Raw genomic sequence first — 23,064 nt, forward strand, 5'->3', positions numbered from 1 at the left:
GCTCGCATGGGACTCCCGTCCCAACAGTGGCGGTATTGAACCAGAGTGCCAGTGGTATCCCAGAGGGGCTACCCGCCCCGCCAGGGAAGTCAGGATGAAAGGGCGAGCTAGCAAGTCTACAGGCCACCGCACAGGGACTGTTGGTCATTATGTACCAGGCAATCGCCACAGGAGAGGAGGTATCAGCAGAACACCTGGAAGTCAGAAGCAGAGAGCTGGCTTTACTGTATCACATGCAGGATTTTTTGCGAATACGACAAGACGACAAGCTGGAGGCACGCGTGGCCCCGCAGGGCCAGGCTAGATGGTGCGCTATCTGTCCGGCCATGCAGGAAAGCACGGTATGGCAATCATACGCCCTGGCCACTTTGGGGTCGGAAGGACAAGCCGCCTCCAGCTGACCTGGTACTGGACCGGACTGATGTCCACAGTCAGACGGGTCATCAAGAGTTGTGAGGTGTGCCAGGCCATGAAGCATGGAGGGACAAAGGCGGTCCGAGGGAAAAGAAGGCTCTACGTCAGACGATCCTGGCAGAAGGTGGTCGTTGACCTGGTGGGGCCATTTCTGGTCACGCCTAGGAGGAGCAAGTGAGTGCTGGTCCTCACTGACCATTTCACCCAATGGCAGGATGCACTGGCACTACCTGACACCATGGCCCTGTGGTCGCAAATGCACTAGATGAGCGGGTCTACTGCTACCTAGGGTTACCTAAGCAGATCCACACGGACCAAGGGACGCAGTTCAAAAGCCAGCTGATGGCTGAACTGTGCCAACTCTGGAATGTGGAGAAGACACATACCACTCCCTATCACCCACAGGCCAATGGAATCGTAGAACGGAATATCCAGGGACTCGGAGATTCCTTGAGGGCATTACTTCTGGCCGAGAGACAGGAGGAATGGGATCTGTTGCTTCCCCAGCCAATGAAGTCATACCAAAGCACCCCCCACTCCGCAACCGGAGAAACAGCCAACATGCTGATGCTGGGGCAGGAGCTGAAGTTGCCGGACCAGCTGGAGAGTCACCCCCACCGACTGAGTTCTTTCTAGCCCACGAGCACGCCCAGAAGGTGCAGCAAAGGCTACAAACAGTACAAGAGGCACTACGACAGAGCCGGATAAAGGTGAGACAGGAGGACTGGGAGGAGCCACCGCTGTACACCCCAGCTGACCGGGTATGGCTCGCGAACAAACGCCGGAGACAAGAAAAAAATCCCAAGCTGCAGGCGAAGTTCGTGAGACCATATCAGGTCCTGAAGGCCTGGGGCAACCATACATATATGGTGGAGCACCAGGGCCAGTTTTCCATCCAGAGCGAGGCAAGGCTGAAGCCCTACCATGCTTGCCCAGAGAGACTGGGACAAGCCCCGGCCATTCTGGAGGCAAGGTTGGGCCCTCCTAACATGAAAAGGGCTCGACCCAGCAGGCCGGAGAGAAAGCCGGAGGAAGTCAGGAGCAACCCAGTGCCAATGATGCCGCCGCCCCAACTGGAAAAAATTGTTAATGGAGGCCGCAAAAAAATGAAGACAGGAGACAACTTCCAAGGAAAACCCAGCCGGACCGGAGGAAGGAGAGCGCCAAAGACCTAGTTCAGTGAAAATCAATCCGGTCCCACTAAGAGAAGAGGTTCCGGGAGAACCGGAATCAAACCCGGAGGAGGCCAGAGAAACCGCGACTCCAGTAATCCCACCAACTCCAGAAATCTCATCAGCTCCAGTCCGGCACAATTCGAGACCGGTCCGGACCACTAGGAAGCCAAAACAGTATGGAGATGGGGTCTGCTACTGCATGGAATTGTCGGAAAACGGTTCAGAGGTCGAACAAGAAGGCAATAAAATGGTCCTCACGGTCGCGTCCAAAGCTTTCCTTTTAAAATACTTGTTTTCTCTGGACGACATTAGAGCACTCAAGAAGATGGACAGCGAAGGTAACACCTCGCTACAGGATTTATTGATTTCGGTCACAACTAGCTTGAAAGTAGCTGAGGAAGCACCGGGTGCACCGGAGCCGGTAGGTGTGGCAGCACCCAAGAGAGATCAGGAGTGAAAGGAGGCGACTGCCGAAGCCAGCTCGAGCTGCCCCGGAGAAGCTGTCTCCAAAGCGGATGACAAGGACCTGGACCGAACCCTGACAGGAGAGTAGGAGGTCTGCCAAGTGGCTACCATAAGCTCTCTCCCAAGGTCTAGATTTCAGACCGTGGTCACCAATGGAGGGGAGAGTGTTGTGGAATGTCATCCACACAGAGCTGAGCCTAGGGCTGAGCTAAGCCAAGCCGAGCTGTGATCAGTCAGGCAGAATAACGAGGTGCGAGTTAAGCCAGTCAGAGCCGAGCTGAGTAGAGCCAAGCCAATGCCGAGCTGGGTCAAGCCCAGCCAAGCAGAACGAGAGGCGGGGCCTACCCACTATATAAGCCTGAACATTTATGCTAGAGAGCAGAGCTGTTCTGGGCCTGTTCATTGCCTGTTACTGGAGCATTATTGTACAACTTATGAACTAAGCAAAAAATATATGTATAAACTCATGCGCCGAGTCTTGTACTAGTGGAGGAAGGTGAAGGTCGCACAAAACCCTCACAATATTATTTAAAGACTGCTTACAGTTTGTCTTCTAAACTACTTTAGGTATTTGAATTACACAGCAAGACAAAAAGTATTCTTAAACCCTATAGTGACTGCTGACTCCAACTAACTATCCCATACATGTAGGATGTTCGGTTTTATTTGAAAACTCCTGTTAGCGTAATATTTTTACCCAAGTGAATTTCATTACAAGGTTTTGTTCTTTAAAGAATCATGTTCTTATAAACCTAGTTTAAAACTTTAACTTCTTAAAAATGTTATTATATGAAAAAAGCATGTATGCATTAATGACAAATTTGTGCTGAACTTTGTACAGTAGACTCTCCTACAGCATGAATAATCCGTTCCATGAGTGTTTATGTTATAGAAATTTTACGTTATACGAACAGTAACCTACATGTAAATTGCTTAATGCACTTCAAGATTTTTCCAAACTCACCCTTTTGGCCCTACAAAAAAGAAACATTAGATTTGGCATTTTTATTTGTTGACTGCAGTATTATTGATTTGTGTTGACAACGTTTTTCTTTTTTTATCACTTTTCGTTTACACTAACTTTTAACCAACTTTATTAAAACTTGTCTCAAGCTAATTTGTCAAGAACAACCAAACGAAGCTGTTTAAAGGTTGACTTGCAACAAAATTCACATTACAGTTATTTGGTATCAAAAGAGTTACCATGTTTTACTCTGCTGTGTTGTAGGTGCGAAATATGTTGAAATGTGGTTGCACGCTCTTAAAGGGCATAAATTACATAATTTTTTATTTAATATTTCAATACATTAGATTCTTGGCTTTTGAATGAGCTATTGTATGACATGGTGAGACGAAGATTGGTTGGTGTTCATAGGACATTTCCCCAGAGCTCTACCGCAGAAACGTTTAATGGTATTAATAATAAGCTCAAAAATTGTGACATCCTAATTTTCATATTCGGTCTTGTATGCTCTTACCGCTTATTTTATTGCTTAACGCTTATATTTATCAACTACGATAATGACGCTAGTGGCAGGCAAAAGTAGGACAACTCCAGAGGACCAATGAAGATGACTAACAAATCAGTGTCATTAGCTCTCCATGTACAGATTATTTATATGATAATTAACTCAGATTCCAAGGACCATACTATGTTTTCCGATGATATTATGCACTAGCCCTTTCTTTTTATTGTGATGTTGAGGGGCATGACTGAAACTAATTAATTTCAAGCATTGCGTGATCTCGTAAAAGTGCAATTTACATATAGTCTTAGAGATACGCAACTGCAGGTCAAAATTTAATCGATGTGATTTCATTACCTTTGTCAACCACAGCATATTTATTGAAGCATAATTAATTATCCCAGAACATGTGTTTGTATTGGTAGGACGAACGTTAGCGCGATCCCTGGGCATTGTTGATTATCTAGAATCCTAGTTTATTATTAGCGCTCTCCGGGTTCAATTGCACCGATTGTCACAAAATGCGCAGTTTCAATGGGAGCGAAAGAGATCGACTACCTAAGGCTAAATAATAGTTATGACATCACATTGTGGGAACCGCAACCAAGTGTTTTTTTATTGTAAGACATACTTCTGACATTTTGTTTTTCATAGTTCTATTATTCCTTGTGTATTGATTATAAGGTCATTTGAAAGCCAAGACTCTGATGTATTGAGCTACATGTATATAATAAAAAATTTATATAATTTATGGGCTTTAAAAGTTCAAAATGAACAGTTAATCGCCGCCATCACGAAACTGCCATAGATTGGAATATCTTTCCAAAACGGCTCAAATGAGACGTAATTGAATGAGATGGCTTCTGTTTACAATTTCATGCAACCTCATTTGTCAAAATATTTTCACAAATACACTTCACGCATTCAATGAAACCAGGTCTATTGTCCTTATATGTCTACTTCATCATCATTGTAATGCTGTCACTTTCAGCACTGATATCTTATAACCTGCCGTGAAAATTCGTCTAATTTTTTAACCTTAGCTCGGAGGAGTACACATCATTATCAATCAAAAAATGCTGCAGAGCTTTTTTCGGGCTGTTTGGCAGAATGTATGGGTCACATTATTAGATAACAACTAGACGATTAGACCAAGCCGAAACAAAACTGCAAAGTAGCGAGCATCTACATGTATATTTGATACGGGGTCTTTGGTAAAGCCCGAAGTGTTTGTCATAAACTAGTGCTATGAGAAGTTTTATATTGAGCCTTTTATTGGCCTTTCAATTCACGTGAAAACATCACGTGTTAAAACAATATCCAAATGGATTGACTACATCAGAGAAATAAACTGATTTCAATCTACGGCGATTTCGTGATGGCTGCGATTGACTGTTAGTTTTTGAGGTTTGAAGAGCTTGTAATCTCATTTCCACATATTTTGCACCTACAACAGAGCAGAGTAAGACATGGTGAATCTTTTGATACTAAATAACTGTAATGTGAATTTTGTTGCAAGTCAACCTTCAAATTTGAATTTTGAAAAAAAGTTTGACGTCATATGATGAGAGAAAATGCCGCAACTAATGGCCAGAAAAACTATGTATTCATTGTATTATATTATATTGCATTACATCAGGTAAGAAAACTTTAAGACAGGGACACTGTGACCCCGATGCCCCTGTCTTAAAGCCAACTCTGGTGTCTATTGTAATAGTATTTAACTGGATAAACCCTGTAAACAATCCAGGCTCATGTAGAGTATCAAAAGGTTATCAGAGGCTCTGGTCAGGGCGATGAAGATGAGTTTGGTTAGAGTTTCACCACATAGTTTCTTTTTTACACGAACATATTTGGTATATTCTTGATGTAATAGTTGGTAACATTGATTAGCTAGCGCATGGTTTACATACAAAATAACTATTAACTTACTATTGTCTTATGTCACTTGGTAGAGTGATAGTAATTTGGTAAATACTACCGCATGAGTGACTATAGTTTCCTAGAGTTGTTATGGTAATGTAAACCACTGATCAGTCAAAATTATTTTTGTAGCTTCAATTGAATATTTTAAAAACTAACTTGAAGAAGAAAACATTACATAGTTCATCATCTCCTAACTAGCGAGTAGTGTTTGCTAGTCTAAACAACTGGCATAATATCACGTATATATTTTTCTATCAACACTTTTATCTTTTGACTTACTGTTGTAGCTTTGTAATAGACTTTAATAGGTGTACTGTCAGTATTACGACACGGTCTGTTGCAGTATTGACAAGCTGAAGATGCTCAAACATCTCGACCTTTCCTCAAATAAAATTGACAAATTGCCTCCAGAGATAGGGGAGATGAAGGAGCTGGTCACATTGAATCTTTCAAAAAATTACCAGCTTACTTCCCTTACCTCTCAAGTTCTATCTTTAAAGAATCTACGATACTTTCGCTTATTTGGATGTACCTCATTACAAAGCCCTCCTTGGAATGTTGCACAGCAAGGTTTGTCTGCAATACATCAGTACTACAAAGATCTGGCAGGAGGAAAGGAGAAGCTGCTGTCAACAACCGTTGCAGTTATTGGTAAATCCAGATCAGGCAAAACCAGTCTTATCAAGACTATGCAGAAAGGGACACGAATTCTAACTGGAAGTTTGGGCTCGGCAGAGCAAATTTCTACAAAAGTATTCAACTTCGAAAAAGTATCATTTGGTGAAAGAACTCTGTATTTCATTGATTTTGGAGGCCAGGAAATCTACCACCATGCGTATAGACTGACCCTCAGAGAAAATTGCATCCCAATAGTGGTAGTTAACATGCATATGTATGTAGAAGAATCGGATAGAGTTGGGCCAAGAGAGTCTGTTCGAGCTCTTTTCTTTGACTGGATGGCCCATCTTTATCTAGCACATCCGAACATGCTACCTCCGGCTCTCCTGTTAACCCACAAAGATTTATTTGATGAAGAAAAGTTTGAAGCAGAAAAAACGAAGCTTTTACAATATTGCAACGACGTATGTGGTGAGGTTCGAGATGAAGAGAATCGACTTGGGGAAGCAATTTTTTGTCGCATTAAAAGCTTCGGAAAAGACACAGACCTGTTCACCCCAGACAGGATCTTTGAATTCGGGCGTGAATATTCAGACGAGTTTACAAGACTGAGGGATCAGCTGTTGCAACAAAGTCAAAAATATGTCATAGAAGTGCCTCGGCTGTGGAAACAAGTGGAAGGTGTGATAAGAACCCTAAAGTCACACTTTACCACTTTTGAATCGCTGCTTGACAAAGTTCATAAGTCACACGGTGTTGTAGAGAAGCAGATGGAAGTGATACTCAAATACATGCATCTGAGTGGTAAGCTTCTTTGGTACAATGAAATTGAGGGTCTAGATCAACATGTCTTTCACAAGATATCTGCTGTTACAGATTTGCTCAATGTCTTGTATGACCATGATGGCGATTCCAAGTGGGACAAGCGGAGACAAAATTTCAAAAGCTGCAAAATTCAAACTGTGAATTTGTTAGAAGAAGAGTTTGAGGAGTCAGTGAAACAGTTCACGGCCACAGGAGTGATCCGTTTGGTGCTGCTGGCTTACCTGATAAAAACTGAAACAGCATTTATTGAAGATGATGAGCAAAGAGTTGCATTAGCAATTCTTTCAAAGTTTCGTATTTTGTTTGGTTCTCTCTCAACTGATGATCCCAAATTCATAGTTCCTCATTTTGCTCAAGGGTTTCAATCAACCTTGCCAACAACGAAGTTAGACTTACAGTTTCAGACATATGTTTTGTGTAAAGGGCTGGCACTTCCACAGTATGTGTTTCATGAGCTGACAGTAAGGCTTTTGGAGCTATACTCTGACCCGTACAATACACCCATCGTGCATCACAATGGAGTATCAATTGCAGTTGATAAATCCCGAGTGCACTTTACCCACAATGCTAAAGCCGGAAAGATAACAGCCACTGTTGCTTTTAACGTGGAAGAATTTCATGAAGCATGGAACTATCTCAAAGAAACTGTCAACGTGGTCATCAAACATCTGCAAAAAACATGGAAAGCAACTCCGTTGGTATGCGTTTTCTACTGCGCCCACTGCAGACTAACTGGACAGCAGCACCCAGAAAAAGTCATCAATCCTTCTTGGAGTGTTCTTTCACGGGCACAGCCAGACCCTAAAAAGATAAAGATGAGAGATGTAGTATGTGCTGGGGAAAGTGTGTATTCAGTCTTCAAGTTTCCAAGTAAGTGTAAATATAGTTAATATATATGAATATATGCAACTCGACAACAAGATACACAACTGATTTCTGGCTTTGTTTAAAGGTCAGCCATTGTCAGAAGATGAAAAAAGGAAACTCAAGGAATATGTGTCAGCAAAACAAACAGCCACAGCACCGGGTAAGCATCTACACGTGGCTGATTCTCTAGCTATAAAAGTATGCATTAGTTTATTAACACCAATATGACGCTCTATTTCTGTATGAAATTGTATTATTATGGTAATAAAGAATATTGAATAGTAACCTTTTATAGAGAATACTCGGTAGGTTTGTTTCTATTATTACAGCAAGATGACATCCTTTAGGACTTTAAATCTTATTTCTACAAGTAATAACTACCTCATTGTATAAAAGTTGCAATACTCTACCGTTACATTTGTTATAGTGTCTGGCATCATTCAACCATACACTGCTTCCTCCTGCCCTTCTGCTTTCAACGGAATCCCTGATCTGATAGGTTCATCGTTGGTTGATGTATGCAAGGCTATCTCTGATGGCAGCCCGTCCCACACAAATAAGACAGAGATCAAATACCTGTTCCACGATACTGATGCGGCAAGTATCTGAATTATGTTCGTGTTATAGACTTTATAATAAATAAATAGTATTAAACAGGTATTTCTATTTTCCATTCTATTTGACTATTAGAAATAAAATACTCAATTTTGTAAGATATTATAGTTGTTTGTAATATTGTAATTGTTTGGAGTCAAATATTCTTAGTTGTTTTAAATACAATTTCAGTTTTTATGCTCATATTTTTATACATCTACTGGAAGCACTATTTTATATGTAATACAAGTGATTTAGTACTACATTTTCTGTATTCACTACTGCAGTTGCTATTTGGTTTTAACTATAGCTAATATTCAACCATGCTGCGATATTCAGAGTTGCATAACTGCTTATTGTTTGTTAAATATACTGCTTGCAAGATAACATAACAAATAACTTACATTGGAATTAATCTACATAAATTTTTCAACATTCTATAATCATGCATGTCTTCACTGTAAATCTTTGCTCAATAACTCGGTATGTTTCTTTCAGGTCTACAAGATGACAAATCCTCGAGGAAGAGTGCTGATAATCAACAACAATGAATTCCATGATGTTCATGGAAAGACATCTTACAGACATGGATCAAAGCATGATGTTAAACATCTGCAGGAAATGTTTGGTCATCTTTATTTTGAAGTTGAGACAAGAGAAAATCTAACTAGCAACGTATGATATTAAATTAGTGTCGTTAGTGGGTCATGTAATGTCCTTAGTCATGGCCTTATTGTTTGTTAATAGGAAAGGTTGCTATTGAAAAAATGAAAAGGTGCAGTTGGTTTCGCCATATATTCGAAAATATTATTTCCAAATATGGCGGCGTGCCTATTTCATTTAGTAGCTAGTTTCCAGTGTGCGTGTAGCAACTGAGAACTTAGCTGATACAAAGGCTGTGATAAAATAAGCTAACTTGACGACCTAATTACCGTAAACTGGTAGAATTGGTAGTCATTACTCAAATGTTTACACAGCATTTAGAGGAAGTTAATATGGCAAGTTTTCAATTTCCCTTGTTCGAGGCGTTTGAAACATTCAAAATAATGTATCTGTAGCTGGATCTAAAATTTTATTCTAGCTATCACAAGCAAATACGAAATAAAATATATGCCAATAGAGCCGCGTAGGACTAGACTTTTATCGCATTAGCCGATGTGAATACGAGAGATAGAGACGGGTTGTATCACGCGTTACATCATTTTGGGCAAGTCTGGGCATGTTTTTTTTTGCCTGAGCATTTTTACTGCGGTCAATTTTTTCGATTTTAATTTTCAAATATCTTGACAATGAGATCGCTTATCACAACAAACAACAAATCAACTGACAGACAAACAAATGATTTCTTTTAAAATCAACTCAAATCTGACACAACCACATCTTTAAGCTTTGTGATAAGCTTTAAGCTCTTGATAAGTTTGTCAAACAAATAATGCATTGTTAATTGAATTAAATCTGAGGTAAGGGATCTTAGTTAAACTTTTGAGCATTTTAAACATTGAGCTGTAAAATTATTTTCCAAAATAACTGCATTAATAATTGCAAATCATTTGTGACTGGAAAAGTTATACATGATTTGCACATCCGCAGTTACACATAAAATTCCAGTTACAATCCCAAATTACATTTAGCTTAGAAAATATATGCAATAAAAGTTACATTTATAAAAATAATTAATTAATTTGTCCTTGAATAAGTTAACAATAATAAGTTATGCATTATATTGCCAAATTGTTTTCATTCAGTAATTAAATCGGTTAACCATAGTTCTAGCGGAATTAAATTGTGCATGCATTAATTTTTTCAGTTACATTTGTAAAATATTTTCAACATTTCTTGCACCACCTGAGGCGGTATAGATTTGCTTTATTTTATAATCATGGAAATACATGTATACATACTTTATACAGACTGCGTATATATATATATGTGTGTATGTATACATATATATACAGTGAAACTCGGATAACTCGCCCTCGGATATCTCGAACACATGGTCAACTCGAACGGATTTTTTGGTCCCCTCCCACGCAATGATAAATTGCTTTAGATAACTCTACCTCAACTTTGTTAACTCAAACAGTTTTTTGCCCAACGGCTACCGAGACGGTTGTTATCGCTTTAGAATATCGCTTTATTCCAAGCCATAGAAATAAACAACAACTTTTAGTAGTTCTTAGGCGTCCTTATTACCACTATCGGCAAAATATTTTCGTTAACAACTTTTCTAAAGGTTTGCAAAAAATCAAATTTTACCAAACATCCGCTTTGGGATAGCCCTCCGCAAGCATGGAGAACCCAGGTAACCTTCAGATAAACTTTAAGAAAAATCGGCAAAACTGTTTTTTGTTAAAACGCTCAAAAGAAAAATACGAATTTTTTTTCTGAGAGTTTCAACCGCGATCAGGTTTTGCCTATTTTAATCTGAAAACGTCCTGGCAGTCACATCACCTAAAACGAACAAATGAATCTCAAGTAATAAAAGGAAGATATTTATACTTTCGGATAAAAATTGTTAAAACATTACATTAGAGGTCCCTTAACTTGCAACAAACAATCAATGCTTTTGATTTATATATAGTTTGTGTATGTACTGATAAATACAATAATACATGCACTTGTGACAGTTTTCTCATAACTTGAACGCTCTGATAACTCGAACGCTTTCTCTCGGTCCCGTGAAGGTCGAGTTAGCCGAGTTTCAGTGTATATGTGTGTGTACATGTACTATCTGTGCTACCCGGCGTTGCTTGGGTAATAAAAAATTATTTGGACAGAAAATTGATTTGTATTTAACATGTTACAACATTTGCCATTCCAACTTTCAATTTACATATCATTAGAGAGGTGTTTTTTGTAGTTGAAATAAATTAACAAAGAAAGTAAAAACAAGTGTACAGGTTTTTAAACTTTGTCAAACAACTGTAACTTTCAAACTTCATATCATGAGGAAAAGGTTTTGTGCAGGACAACTAAATTAAAAATAAATAAAACAACTATAAAGGTTTTCGAACAACTGTAAGGTTAAGGTTTCATAACTTGAAAGAAGCGTTTCGTTGAAATAAATTAGAAAGAAAAATAAAAATGTAAAGGTGTTTAAATGCACGTGTGAAATCATTAGCAAGCAGTGGCTAAATATAGTCTATTTTGCTACAGTTACAATAAAAACTATTTGGTATACAGTTATATGATTTCTGATCGTTTCAGTGTTGGCATGCAAAAATTAGCCTATGATATTTTATATGAAAATATCATAGGCTATAGACATACGTAGAGTAGTTTAGAAACCCATAATAATTATCAATGCAATCACCTCCTGACAAAAATTCATCATTAAAATGGTACCAAAATACTATATAAACCTTAGTAACTATAGTACCTACCATGACATTAGTGCATTTGTGGTTATGATCTGCAAGATAATATAACATTACAATGTACTACGTGGAGAGTTCTTACCTTCCAGAGAGACGTGCAACACAAACGCTGAATCTAAATTAAATTAATTAAGTTTACTAAACACATACTTGAAGGAAGTTATAGTATGTATTTTAGTAAACTTCAAACTTTTAACAGAAATTTTATCATTTATCAGTTTGGGAATCATTTCAATTCTAACTGATACCAGATTTACCGGAAAACGAATACGGATAGCTCGCCATGGCGAGTTCAGCGACGTATATATTTTAATAACGTATATAATCACTACACGGATTGCCAAATTTTAAGTTTGACATACATTATTGTCGATATCATGGAACGAAACAACAAAGCAATCCCAACGAGAAAAAGACGAAGAAGCATCGTGTTGCATATACTAAGGTCGCCAAATATTTCTTAACTGCAGCATCGTAATGCAAGGGCGCAAATGCTAAAATAATAATAAGCTGGAACTCCGGAGAAATCTCTGCATTAAAGAGTGTAGATTATAATATGAGGGCTTAATTCATCACTTCAATAGTTTTCTTCAGTTTAAACCATGTTTTTATTCATATTTAGTTAATTGCGAATATTTATGGCTCGATGGAAAACCAGAGAGACAGACATGTAGGAAAATTAGACATACCTTAGATGTTTTTGACAGGTTACATGTTGTCTGCTTATTCCGGTGCAGGAAATGTTGGAAGCAGTGGAGTCAGTCACCCAAGACAGGAGAATGGAAGACTATGGCATGTTTGCTCTTGTGATTATGAGTCATGGACAAGAAAATGACCAGATAAGCGGAAGTGATTTTAATTTGATCAAACTTGATGATGTGTACTTCCTATTATCCCCGCAAAGATTCCGGCATATGGCTGGGAAACCCAAGATGGTGATCGTTCAAGCGTGTGCTGGATGTAAGACTTTTATATAAGCGTAATAAAACACAAAGTTTAATTAGATAATCTATTGAGGTCAAATAACATACTAGATGCATTTCAGATGGAAGAGAATGACTTACCACTTAATATTTGTTTGCAGTCTTAAAAGACTTTGGAGAACAGCATGACAATCGATTGGGAATCGCATCACAAGTAATTGATGCGCAACACCCTGGACCTTTTCAACGAGTACATGTTACAGAATCACGAACTGTACGATCCAGAGATCCCCCAACACCAGATCTATCCATCAAACATCTCAGCATGGATGATTTGATTGTGATCAAGGCTAGTTTTAACAGTAAGTTACAGATTCAGTTAAAGATGTGGTTGCGTCAAATTTGAGTTGATTGTAAAAGAAAGTATTTTTTGTCTATCAGTTGATATGTTGTTGGTTGTGTTAGGCGATCTCATTGTCAAGATATTTGAAGATTAAAATTGAAAAAATCGATCGCGGTAAAAACGCTCAGGCCAAAATACCATGCACAGACTTGCCCAAAATGATGTTACGGGTGATACAACCTGTTTCTATCTCTCGTATTTACATCGGCTATTGCGATAAAAGTCTAGTCCTACTCGGCTCTATTGGCATACATTTTATCTTGTATTTGCTCATTTTGGCTAGAATAAAATTTTAAATCCAGCTACAGATACATTATTATCAATGTCTCAAATGCCTCAAATAAGGGAAATTAAAAACTGGTCATATTAGGTTCCTCTAAATGCTGTGCAAACATCTTAGTACCGACTACCAATTTTACCGATCTACGGTAATTATGTCAAATTAAGTCGAATAAGGTCTTTGTATCGGCACAGTTCCGTTGCTACCACACCGGAAACTAGTTACTAAATAAAATAAGCAAGCTGCGCCTTTGACAAGAATATGTGGCGAAACCAATTGTATCCCTGAAAGTCGTGTACATTGTATAGTCATCGTTATCGAGTCATTATTGGTATCAATTTGTAGAAAAAATTTTACTGGTCACATTTGATTAGTAGATTCAAGTACTAAACAAATGGTCGAGTTATGCAAAAGTACCTGTCAATACAGCTCTGATTACACTTCATAAATCCGTCTATCAGACAAGATTTCAGCACAAGTGTCAACAGGGCTATGATGTATTCAATGTTCTGCAAATCATGTTTTGCATTATCTTCAACAATATTATTTTATTATATAATTTTTACAAGCAAAAGGTTTTCATCTCCGCATGAAGCTTTTATTAAAAATATCCATCCAATTTGTGGCCGCTCACATAGTTTCAGCTCATACAATAAGACAAATTCGTCTACTGCAGTAAACTCAAACAAAACACCGTGGTTTATGCAGCACACATTCAAGGCTCACTTTCCCATTTATGGCAGTTTCCACACTGACAAAGCTGCTTTGCTGGTGGGACCACATAAACATCCTATAATAAATAAAACAAATGCAATAAATACATGTCATTCATAGATATGTCATTCTAACGCGTATCTACTGAAAGCTTTCAAATTGGGAGTTAGATGGATGGCGAGTGTAGTTTTAAAAATGAGTAAATGTTTAACCAAAGCATAATTACGCCAAGCCAATGATTCGAAGCTTTGGTTCTGGAAGTTAAAGATGTGCATTGATCAATCAATTTTCCTAAATTTCTACAAGTGAGCAGTGAACATCTAAATTCTAATCATAAATTTACTTTACTAGCTAAAACTGCGAAAGAAAATTTGAAGCAAATATAGCTAGGTGAAACGATAAAAGATTATAAAACGATGATTGGTGATAGCAAAAAGTTATAAATCTATTAATTGGTAAATGTATTCATGAGTACTAAATTTATTACTTTTAGTATACTTATCAATCTAAGCCATTGTATTGATAGATGCTATGGAATAAAAAGGAGCCGTCAATAACTCACTGTGCATCCGTATCTTGCACACGCACAGGAAGTTACATCATAGCCTCAAACAGGGAAATATAACCTGAATGTAAACACAACAGTATATCTATAATAGGAGACTCAAAGTAAAAAATAAATTTACCTCCATTCTCCTATCTTCCTCTGTAGCATAACGCTGCTGACACCTGTCAGTTCAAACAATAAGCTGTCTGTCCCAAACTTTAACCACCTGATGCTCAGAAAACTCAAAGTCACCTTCGCAGGAGCTGGAAGTATTTTACAATTCTGTTGTTCATCAATAAAACGTGTCGATCGAGTAATTCATTGAAGTAACGATGTTAATTAATTTAGTAAATATCTATGTCGATGCGATCTAATAATGGAGTAAAATCCCTAACTTTGAGATCACAGACAACGCGTTTTACGAGTGATAACATTCATTACAACCTACATAAAAAGTTTTGTGCTGATGATTGGCTAATGAAGCAATTTCATATTTATCGCTCGGGGACTCTTTCTTTTCAGATGTATCACTCGTTATGTCACGATTGAAGCACCCGCTGAAATCTGAGCTTTTTAAAAGATGGCCTCATTCAAACGCATATATCTCTGGACAGGGTTAGTCTACAAAGACTAAAATGACATCAAGTTGTAGCTGATGTTTTAGCCTTTTATTGGCCTTAATTTCATTAAATCGACCTTTTTAACGCAACCACAACTTTAAAGGAAGTGAATGAATAACTAAATAGATGAGTGAATTTGACTCTCCTGAAATGCACTATTCATGCCATTCTGAGTTAATAGAGAGTCAACTTATATAAAGTACACAAGAGATAATATGTATCTTGTACAACTGAGTATTACCGTTTTACTGATAATCTTGTTTATTTTTATGAGAGAATGCATCTGTCATCAAATGCTTTCAGTGTACGCATCTATGAGAGATGCACAAGGTGATCAAGGCTCATTCCTTATTGCTAATCTGATTTATGGATTCTACAAGCATTCTCATGATACTGATGTTGAGTCTATCTTCAAATTAGTGAGTCTATTTATCTTACATTTATATTCATCGTACCTGTATGACATTTAGTAAGATCATACATTTTTTTATTCATTTTAGCTTTTTTAGCATACTTAAGCATTGTGCAGTTAATGCTTAAGTTATTAAACAAAATATTAATTAAACTAGAGCTAATAAACTTAATTAATGTTAATTGAAGGTAATTAAACTATAATATTAAACTAATTATTTTTAAAGTTTTTATGCAGGGCTTAAAAATGTACTATTGATTGATATATTTTGTTGCTAGATAAACTAAAGACTAGTAAAACATGGACTAACTTGTGTTGTTTTGAGAGAGTTTAGAATGGCTACTGATAAAAATGATTCAATGTAACTACAAGAGTCATGAAATTACTAAAATTCGTTCTGCTGGAAAATCTCTCTCAACCATTAAAAGCCTACAGTAAAGGACCAGCCTTAAACACTCTCTTCTATAGCTGTGAGTACAAGATTTCACCCAAATCAGGACTATATATCAACAAATAGTATTTATATATGTATGATTGTTTTACAATGGAGAGGTAAAGAGCCATTTTTGTTGTATTCATTCAAGCATTAACTCATCCTGGTCACCCTCAAGTAATTAAGCCCTGAGCTGACGTTTATCATTATTCCATGGACCACTTGGGGTGAGATGCATTGATAGGTTCAATTCGGCATACCATTTTCTATATAGGTTGTTGGTAATAGGAACATTTTCCAGATATTGTATCAAGTATCCCTTTTGATAATATTTAATACGTAATAAGACCAAAGTACACTAGAGAAATATTGTGTAAATACACAAGGGTTAGTCTGTAGCTGAAGCGGCGTGAATGATCACAAACTCACCTATAATAGTATTTATGCTTAAAGTTGACTGTTGCCAATGTTTTGGGATTGGCTCACTGATTGTCAGCCAGTAAGTTTTAAAATTAAATCCGAAGCACTGTGTGGGGGACTTACTTTAAAATTAACTTACAGTTACTCTATAAGGATATAACACAGCCAAAAATAACAATCACTTGAAAGATAATATTTCTAAAGTTTTCACACTAAAATTTTAAAGTCATATTAAAAGCTATGTTCATTGTAATAGAAATTTGAGTATATAAATGTCAAGGTCTAAATATTGTGCATAAATTATCCATCATCAGTGCACGTAACTGTGCAGTCATTGCAGAGCAAATGGTAGTTCTAACATTCAGCATGAACTCTTACTTGACCTCCAGTATGCTTAAACTATATTTTACAATTCTCAAGCAATTGTATTTAATGTATCTATCTTTGCTTCCTCTCCTAATATAACAAGTTTTTTGGTAATAAAATTATTGTTTTAGCCAAACATTATTTTGTAGGTTCAAGAAAATATTAGGAACCAAACAAAGGATTTAGCTAGCAAGTCCCCGAAAAGCTGTTATGGTCAGATGCCTTTTGTCTTCAGCACACTGACAAGGCTAAGAAAACTTTACCTGTTTCCTGGATACCATGGAGAGGCATGAATATTTTTACCTTCTCAGACTGTTGCTCATTAACTGCTGCCAGTTTCATGCAACACACTGTTTCCTTACTTTGTCTATGCATGTCACGTATTTGCCTGCATGTAATCACCACCCATTCATGAATTTGATCATTACTCTAGTTCAGGGGTTACCAAACTTTCTACTACGGGCCTGAGAACTAAATGGTGATAAGCACAGGTCTTATTATCACTCTGTTCAATACTTGAAAGTAGTAACAAGCTAAGGGGAAATAGGAAAAACTAGGTTTTCATTCCATATTAATCACGGTTGAGTGGCATGCAATGAACCGACAATAAAAACAGCCAACATGTTTATTTACATTAGTAGAAAGCTATCTAAAAGGCGTAATTAACAAAATGATAGTTAGACCAGACATACTATGTAAATATCCAATATGTATAAACTAAACAGATAAAAAGGTCAATGAGATTTGTGAAACTGGTGTTTGGCTTTCAGGATAATATCAATGTTTAGTTTTGCATCCAATCAAGAGCATTGTTTTTATATTCATCACTCAATAGTGTTCAATATGCTGACTTCACATATTTCACTCCTGAGAATATTTGCTCTCAGGCAACTTTTCACTAACAATGGTGGCAAAGGTTTCAAGTTTTTTGAACTTTTTACCAAGTATGTAGCTGTAAAATACAACAAATATGCCTTCACCGTGCTTCTCTTTCAAGTCATTTGCTTATGAATCATTGAGCTCCATCTGTGGTTCAACAGTCACACCAAGAATTTAATCAAATGGATTCTACAGCAAAAGAATTTCATGCTCAGTTCCATTACAATCTGCAAATTCCTTCAGAAAAGGTTTCTTCAAGTGACAGTTAATCAGTTTATCAGTAAATTGAGGCTAACCTCACTGCTGATTGATGTGCAAAGTTCATGGAAACTTTGAAAAACAGATTCATTTTCTTTTTCAAATTGTGTTTCAAACAGTGGCAGTTTTATTCAAGGTTTTGGAACTTTTTATCAAGTATGTAGCTGTAAAATACAACAAGTTTGCCTTCCCCGTGCTTCTCTTTCAAGTCATTTACTTATAAATCATTGAGCTCCATCTGTGGTTCAACAGTCACACCGAGAATTTAATCAAACGGATTCTGCAGCAAAAGAATTTCATGCTCGTTCCATTAAAATCTGCAAATCCCTTCGGAAAAGGTTTCTTCAAGTGGCACTAAATCAGTTCATCAGTAAATTGAGGCTAACCTCACTGCTGATTGAGGTGCAAAGTTCATGGAAACTGTGAAAAACAGATTCATTTTCTTTTTCAAATTGTGTTTCAAACAATGACAGTTTTATTCCAATTCCTTTGATGACTCAGTAAAGATCAAATATGAGATTTTTCTTTCCTTGAAGTTTCAAGTTTAGTTCGTTCAAGTGAGATGTGATGTCGACTAACAATGACAACTTGGACAGCCAAATCAGATCTGGCAGATGTGAATCAGCTCTATCTTATTCAGTGAGAAAATAGCTATTTTGTGTTGGAGATTGTGAAACCGAAACAAGAGTTTACCTTAGCTGAGCCATATCACTGTTGTGTAGTAAAGTGAAGAGAAAATAAAATCAATTTCTTGAAGAAAAGCTTGAAACTAACGATGGTCGATTACATGTTCTCAAATATAGTTTACAGCAAAAATAAATAGCTTCGGTGTCTAAAATCTAAGTCTTTTTCCTAGAGCGCTTGCTGCTGTATAATGCAGCGTAGGAACAGAGCGCATGGAATTCAAAAATCTTCCGAGTCCATATGTGCCTCATCAGTCCATTCCACGCTTTAGCCATGTTTTTATTCCATCAATAGTAATACCTCAATGCTGTTTCCATTAAGGACTATCATTTTACAAAGTTTTCTGCAGATCCTTGAAAACTTATTTTTTAATTGTTTTTGTGCATGCTTCAAACAGATGCTTTTTCGTTATCCTAAAGTAAAAATTGGCACCACAAATGATAACGAGCAGGTTTAATGTACTTAAGAAACCATTTGACTTATTTAACACCAAATAACACCATAAAAAGTTTTGTTATTCTATGCATTCGCAGCACTATTTTCTCTATAAGTTATTTTATTCTGAACACTACTGAACTTGCTGTACGGCTGATTCCTTAAAAAATAGACTTTACCAGAACAAGCTTTTTCCTTTGCTGTGTGTATCATCTATTATTTGATGAAGTTGTCATCAGTAAACGATTTAGTCTTTTCTGCCTTTCTTCTCCTAATCTTTCTTCTTTGGGGACTTCTGCAAGAGTATCCCAGTTCAAGCCATGGAACTCTTCTACGAGACAGTCATCATCTGAAACAATAGACGAGTCGAAGCTTGACCTCATAGGCATAGCCTCCGGAATGAGAATCTACACAAACTTACACCACATCTAGCTCACCGCTGCTAGTAGTAGCTGACAACTTCATGGCTCTCCGAACCAGCATGCCCATTACCAGTGTTCGGATCACGGGCGTACTTGACTTCATCAGTATTCCTAAGCTAAGTAAGCTAGTGTGAACACCTTCGCTTTTGCCGGTGTTGCCATTTGCAGTTGCTTTGGTAACTGTACCTGCTTTACCAATGTTCTTGCTAGCTTCACTCCCATCTCTGCTGGCAGTGGTACAGGTACACCATAAGGTGCTCATCACCTTGGCGATGTGTTCCAGGGCTTCCTACACGTGCCTGTCCTTTTAAACTCTTCAGGAAAGGTTGTTCACATTTTCCTAAAGCTTAACTAGAGTTCCCTCATACGTTTCTCTTGTTGCTCATCGTTTTCTATTAATGTTTTCTCCTTTGTTGACCACCTCTGACATAGAGTCAGACTTAATGTCATTTAAGAATGACTCCACCTCATCGGCCACTGGTCATCTTACCACCTTACCTTTAGCGAGTACTGCTTAGCTGGTGCTGGGTGCAGGCAATTTTACCATTGCACACGCCTCTTTGGAGCTGGTATTATCTTTCCGCTCCTCTGGCCTACTTCACTCATTTTGGGTGAATGCTGATCTACCTGCATCACAGTTAACATCATGTGCCCTACCTCACCACAGTAGCTGCGCACTAGAACCCTGTAGCCTCAACTTCACCCAGTTCCTCTTTTCTCTACCGTTCTTGCAATATTTTCTGGGACAGTATATCATGGAGTGGTCCCTCAGACATCCACAGAACCAGCAGGACTTGATTCCCTACTCCCCCTGAACCTCTCTTGTTCTTTAGCCTTGCTTGTATGGTCTCGTCCTTATTTGTTTTGCCAATAATCTTTTCTGTTTGGCTTTCCTTTCTGTATTTGCTGTATCCGGACCTCTACCTCTTTCCATCAGACTAAGTCATCAAATTTGTCAAATTCATCTAGACTGTCCTTAACTCCCTTAACTGGTTTGAAGTGAAGGCTACCGCTTTTCGAACAGCCAATGGTTCCAGTTGCTTTAACTCAGTTACACCCACATTGTTTGTTCTCATTTCCATCACTCATCATTCCATTTAGAAGTCGCAAGTGAAGCTACAGCTTACCTGAAATAAGCATGAGCTGGGAAAAATTACAGTGGATGCCTAAATTGGCTTTTGCCCAAATATCTTTCTCCTCATTCTTCATAAAAGGGCTGCAGTCACAGCTGGAAATACATTTCACGCTCACATAGAAAAAAACTATGTACAGGTTTTATAATTAAATATTTTCATTAGTACATGGAAAGCACATGGTAATCAGGTCTTCCCATGTAAGAAGATCATCTAGCATTCTGGACATCATATTCAAATACTGTATCAGTTTCATCACATATTTCATGCATTTGATCAAGAAAGTTCAAAGACCATCAGTGAGCCAGGGGATTTGGTTTCATGGCCTGTATCTGAGCCGTTGGCAGTAGTTTGGTAATCCTTGCTTTAGTTGAAAGGTTTTAAGTAGTACCTTTTAATGTTTGCTCATAAAGTATTGATTCCACTAACACGAATATATCACTATAAAGCTCTACATGTCTACTACCCTGTTATTACAGTTGGTCATGGGTATACATTGATTCATCCCTTATTATGATTACTAGGGACCAAAACTAACCAAGAGTATCATTAACCCTTTTTACATACAGTATGTCAACTGTGCTTTATGAGTTGTGTTTATAAACAAATACAGCTTTTAATTAGGTATTTAGTATGTGGTGTTGCTTACCTTTTTGTGGAAGAACCTCCAGTTATGAAGTCTTTGATAACATTACAAGCTAGTCCAGTCAGATTTGTTTCATGAATCTAGTTATTAATTTGAGAGACCCATAGGCTAATAGCTTGCTTGTTTGTCTGGTCACACCATTGTTGAATCAATGTTGACATTGCCTCTTTTTTGTGTTACCCATGATAAAATTGTGGCTATTGGAAGATCTGGGTTACACCAGTGTCATAGATGAGTCATGAAGTAGTGATGGATCACTGTACCCCAAAAGTACCACTCTTACCAAGTACTTGTATAGAATAGCACACACAGGCATGATATATGTTTGTATTAAACTGTAAAACCTACCAATACATATCTGATACTTTATGAATGTATAGTTCTGGTAAACAAACAGGGAAGTAGTTGTAGCGTTTGTTAAACCAATCACTATCACGGCTCATTAGTACAGCATTAATTCATATATAGAAATCAGATGTGACTCCTTTAGCATGAGATGATGAAGAGCTGTAGGAAACAGCACTGACAGCGGTGTATCTACCTAGATCTCTATCAGACAGTTTAAATCAGCAATACGTTAGTAATATAGCAGCTAGAAGACCTCTAACGGCAGCAATAGTAAACATCTACATGATATTGGACTATCAAATGATACCCATAATGCGACTGTCAATATTTTCACAGCATGGATGTACTTAAAAACATCATTTCATCCTTCTAAAAGCTTCTGTGTTTAGTAAATCTTAAAGCTGTGCTTATAATAAGAAAATTGATATTTTGGTGTGGAAGCAAATAACAGGGTAAAGTAAGAAGTTAGTCATAAACTGCATAGTTAGCAAATGAAAATCAAATGATTTTAATGTATTCAGGTGACTATACTATGAAACACACAACATTCTGCCTGGTAGATATTACCACAGATGCACCAATCGGCCCGCTTCCAGCACTTTAGAATAAATGTGCACATAGTTATTCTCTGTAATTTATCAGCACACCTGATGATCTTTCACAGCATACTACTCTGACCAGGTAATAGTCTTCACTAAAATAGGAGTTGTGTCTGTCTGTTCAATGCCATGATTAAATGTTAGGAAAAAAGATCACACACCATGGGATTCAAACTCACAACTGTCATTCATGGTAAACCAGCACTCTAACACCTGCACCAGTCGATCACTTCCAGATATGTTAGGAAAATTGCATAAACACTTATTCTCTGTACTTTATCACCTCACCTGACGATCTCTCATGTCACACGAGGCTGCCAGGGTGCTATATGCTGTAGGGTGAGAGACTGCCATATGAAGGTACTCTCACTAAATCTGATATAGCTACAACTCATGTACATGCAGCATTCCTTCTCACACTAGGGTTTGTTGGTACCTTTATGCTTGTTAAGGTTATTGATGTACAGTGTACCTACTCAAACAATATCATTAATATTTATAGATATTATTCTATAGTAATTATAGCATATGTTTAGGGAGATTTACAGTATATAATATATTGAGTCAATTGTGTCATATCATGGAGATATAACAAAATAATAAAAATTACTAAAAGCAAACAATGCAATACTGAAGATAAAGCTAGCTTTGACCCCAAAGGGTTCACTCTCTTTTATTCATCTCCAAGGGCTCGACGAAAAAGGCACCTTTTAGGGGAGTTGTCGGTGGCCAGACACTCTAGAGTGTTTTCATAAAAAAAGGGTACGCTTTAGCTTGGTACATGAATACTCCTTTCCACACAGTGGAAAGGGGTA

General features: G+C 37.6%; 1 protein-coding gene across 1 annotated transcript; it reads left to right on the plus strand.

The window, feature by feature from the left end:
- The first annotated feature begins 476 nt into the window (after positions 1-476).
- Positions 477-17,829, plus strand: LOC137406797 (uncharacterized). The gene is made up of 11 exons (XM_068093408.1): positions 477-588; positions 820-1,448; positions 1,531-2,042; positions 5,790-7,759; positions 7,842-7,916; positions 8,184-8,353; positions 8,849-9,025; positions 12,465-12,687; positions 12,812-13,012; positions 15,518-15,633; positions 16,995-17,829. The coding sequence occupies exons 1-11, from the start codon at positions 477-479 to the stop codon at positions 17,136-17,138; spliced, it is 4,329 nt and encodes a 1,442-aa protein (XP_067949509.1). The 3' UTR covers positions 17,139-17,829.
- The last annotated feature ends 5,235 nt before the right edge of the window (positions 17,830-23,064 follow it).

This window comes from Watersipora subatra, chromosome 10, assembly GCF_963576615.1.
Source record: "Watersipora subatra chromosome 10, tzWatSuba1.1, whole genome shotgun sequence".
NCBI classification, from domain to species: domain Eukaryota; kingdom Metazoa; phylum Bryozoa; class Gymnolaemata; order Cheilostomatida; family Watersiporidae; genus Watersipora; species Watersipora subatra.

What these genes read in the sequence shown, in the direction of transcription:
- LOC137406797 (XM_068093408.1), top strand. Translation starts at nt 477, where the DNA reads ATGGAGGGACAAAGGCGGTCCGAGGGAAAAGAAGGCTCTACGTCAGAC. An exon ending in GTCACGCCTAGGAGGAGCAA is followed by an intron (nt 589 to 819) that starts GTGAGTGCTGGT and finishes TATCACCCACAG; the next exon opens with GCCAATGGAATCGTAGAACG. An exon ending in ACAAACAGCCACAGCACCGG is followed by an intron (nt 7,917 to 8,183) that starts GTAAGCATCTAC and finishes CATTTGTTATAG; the next exon opens with TGTCTGGCATCATTCAACCA.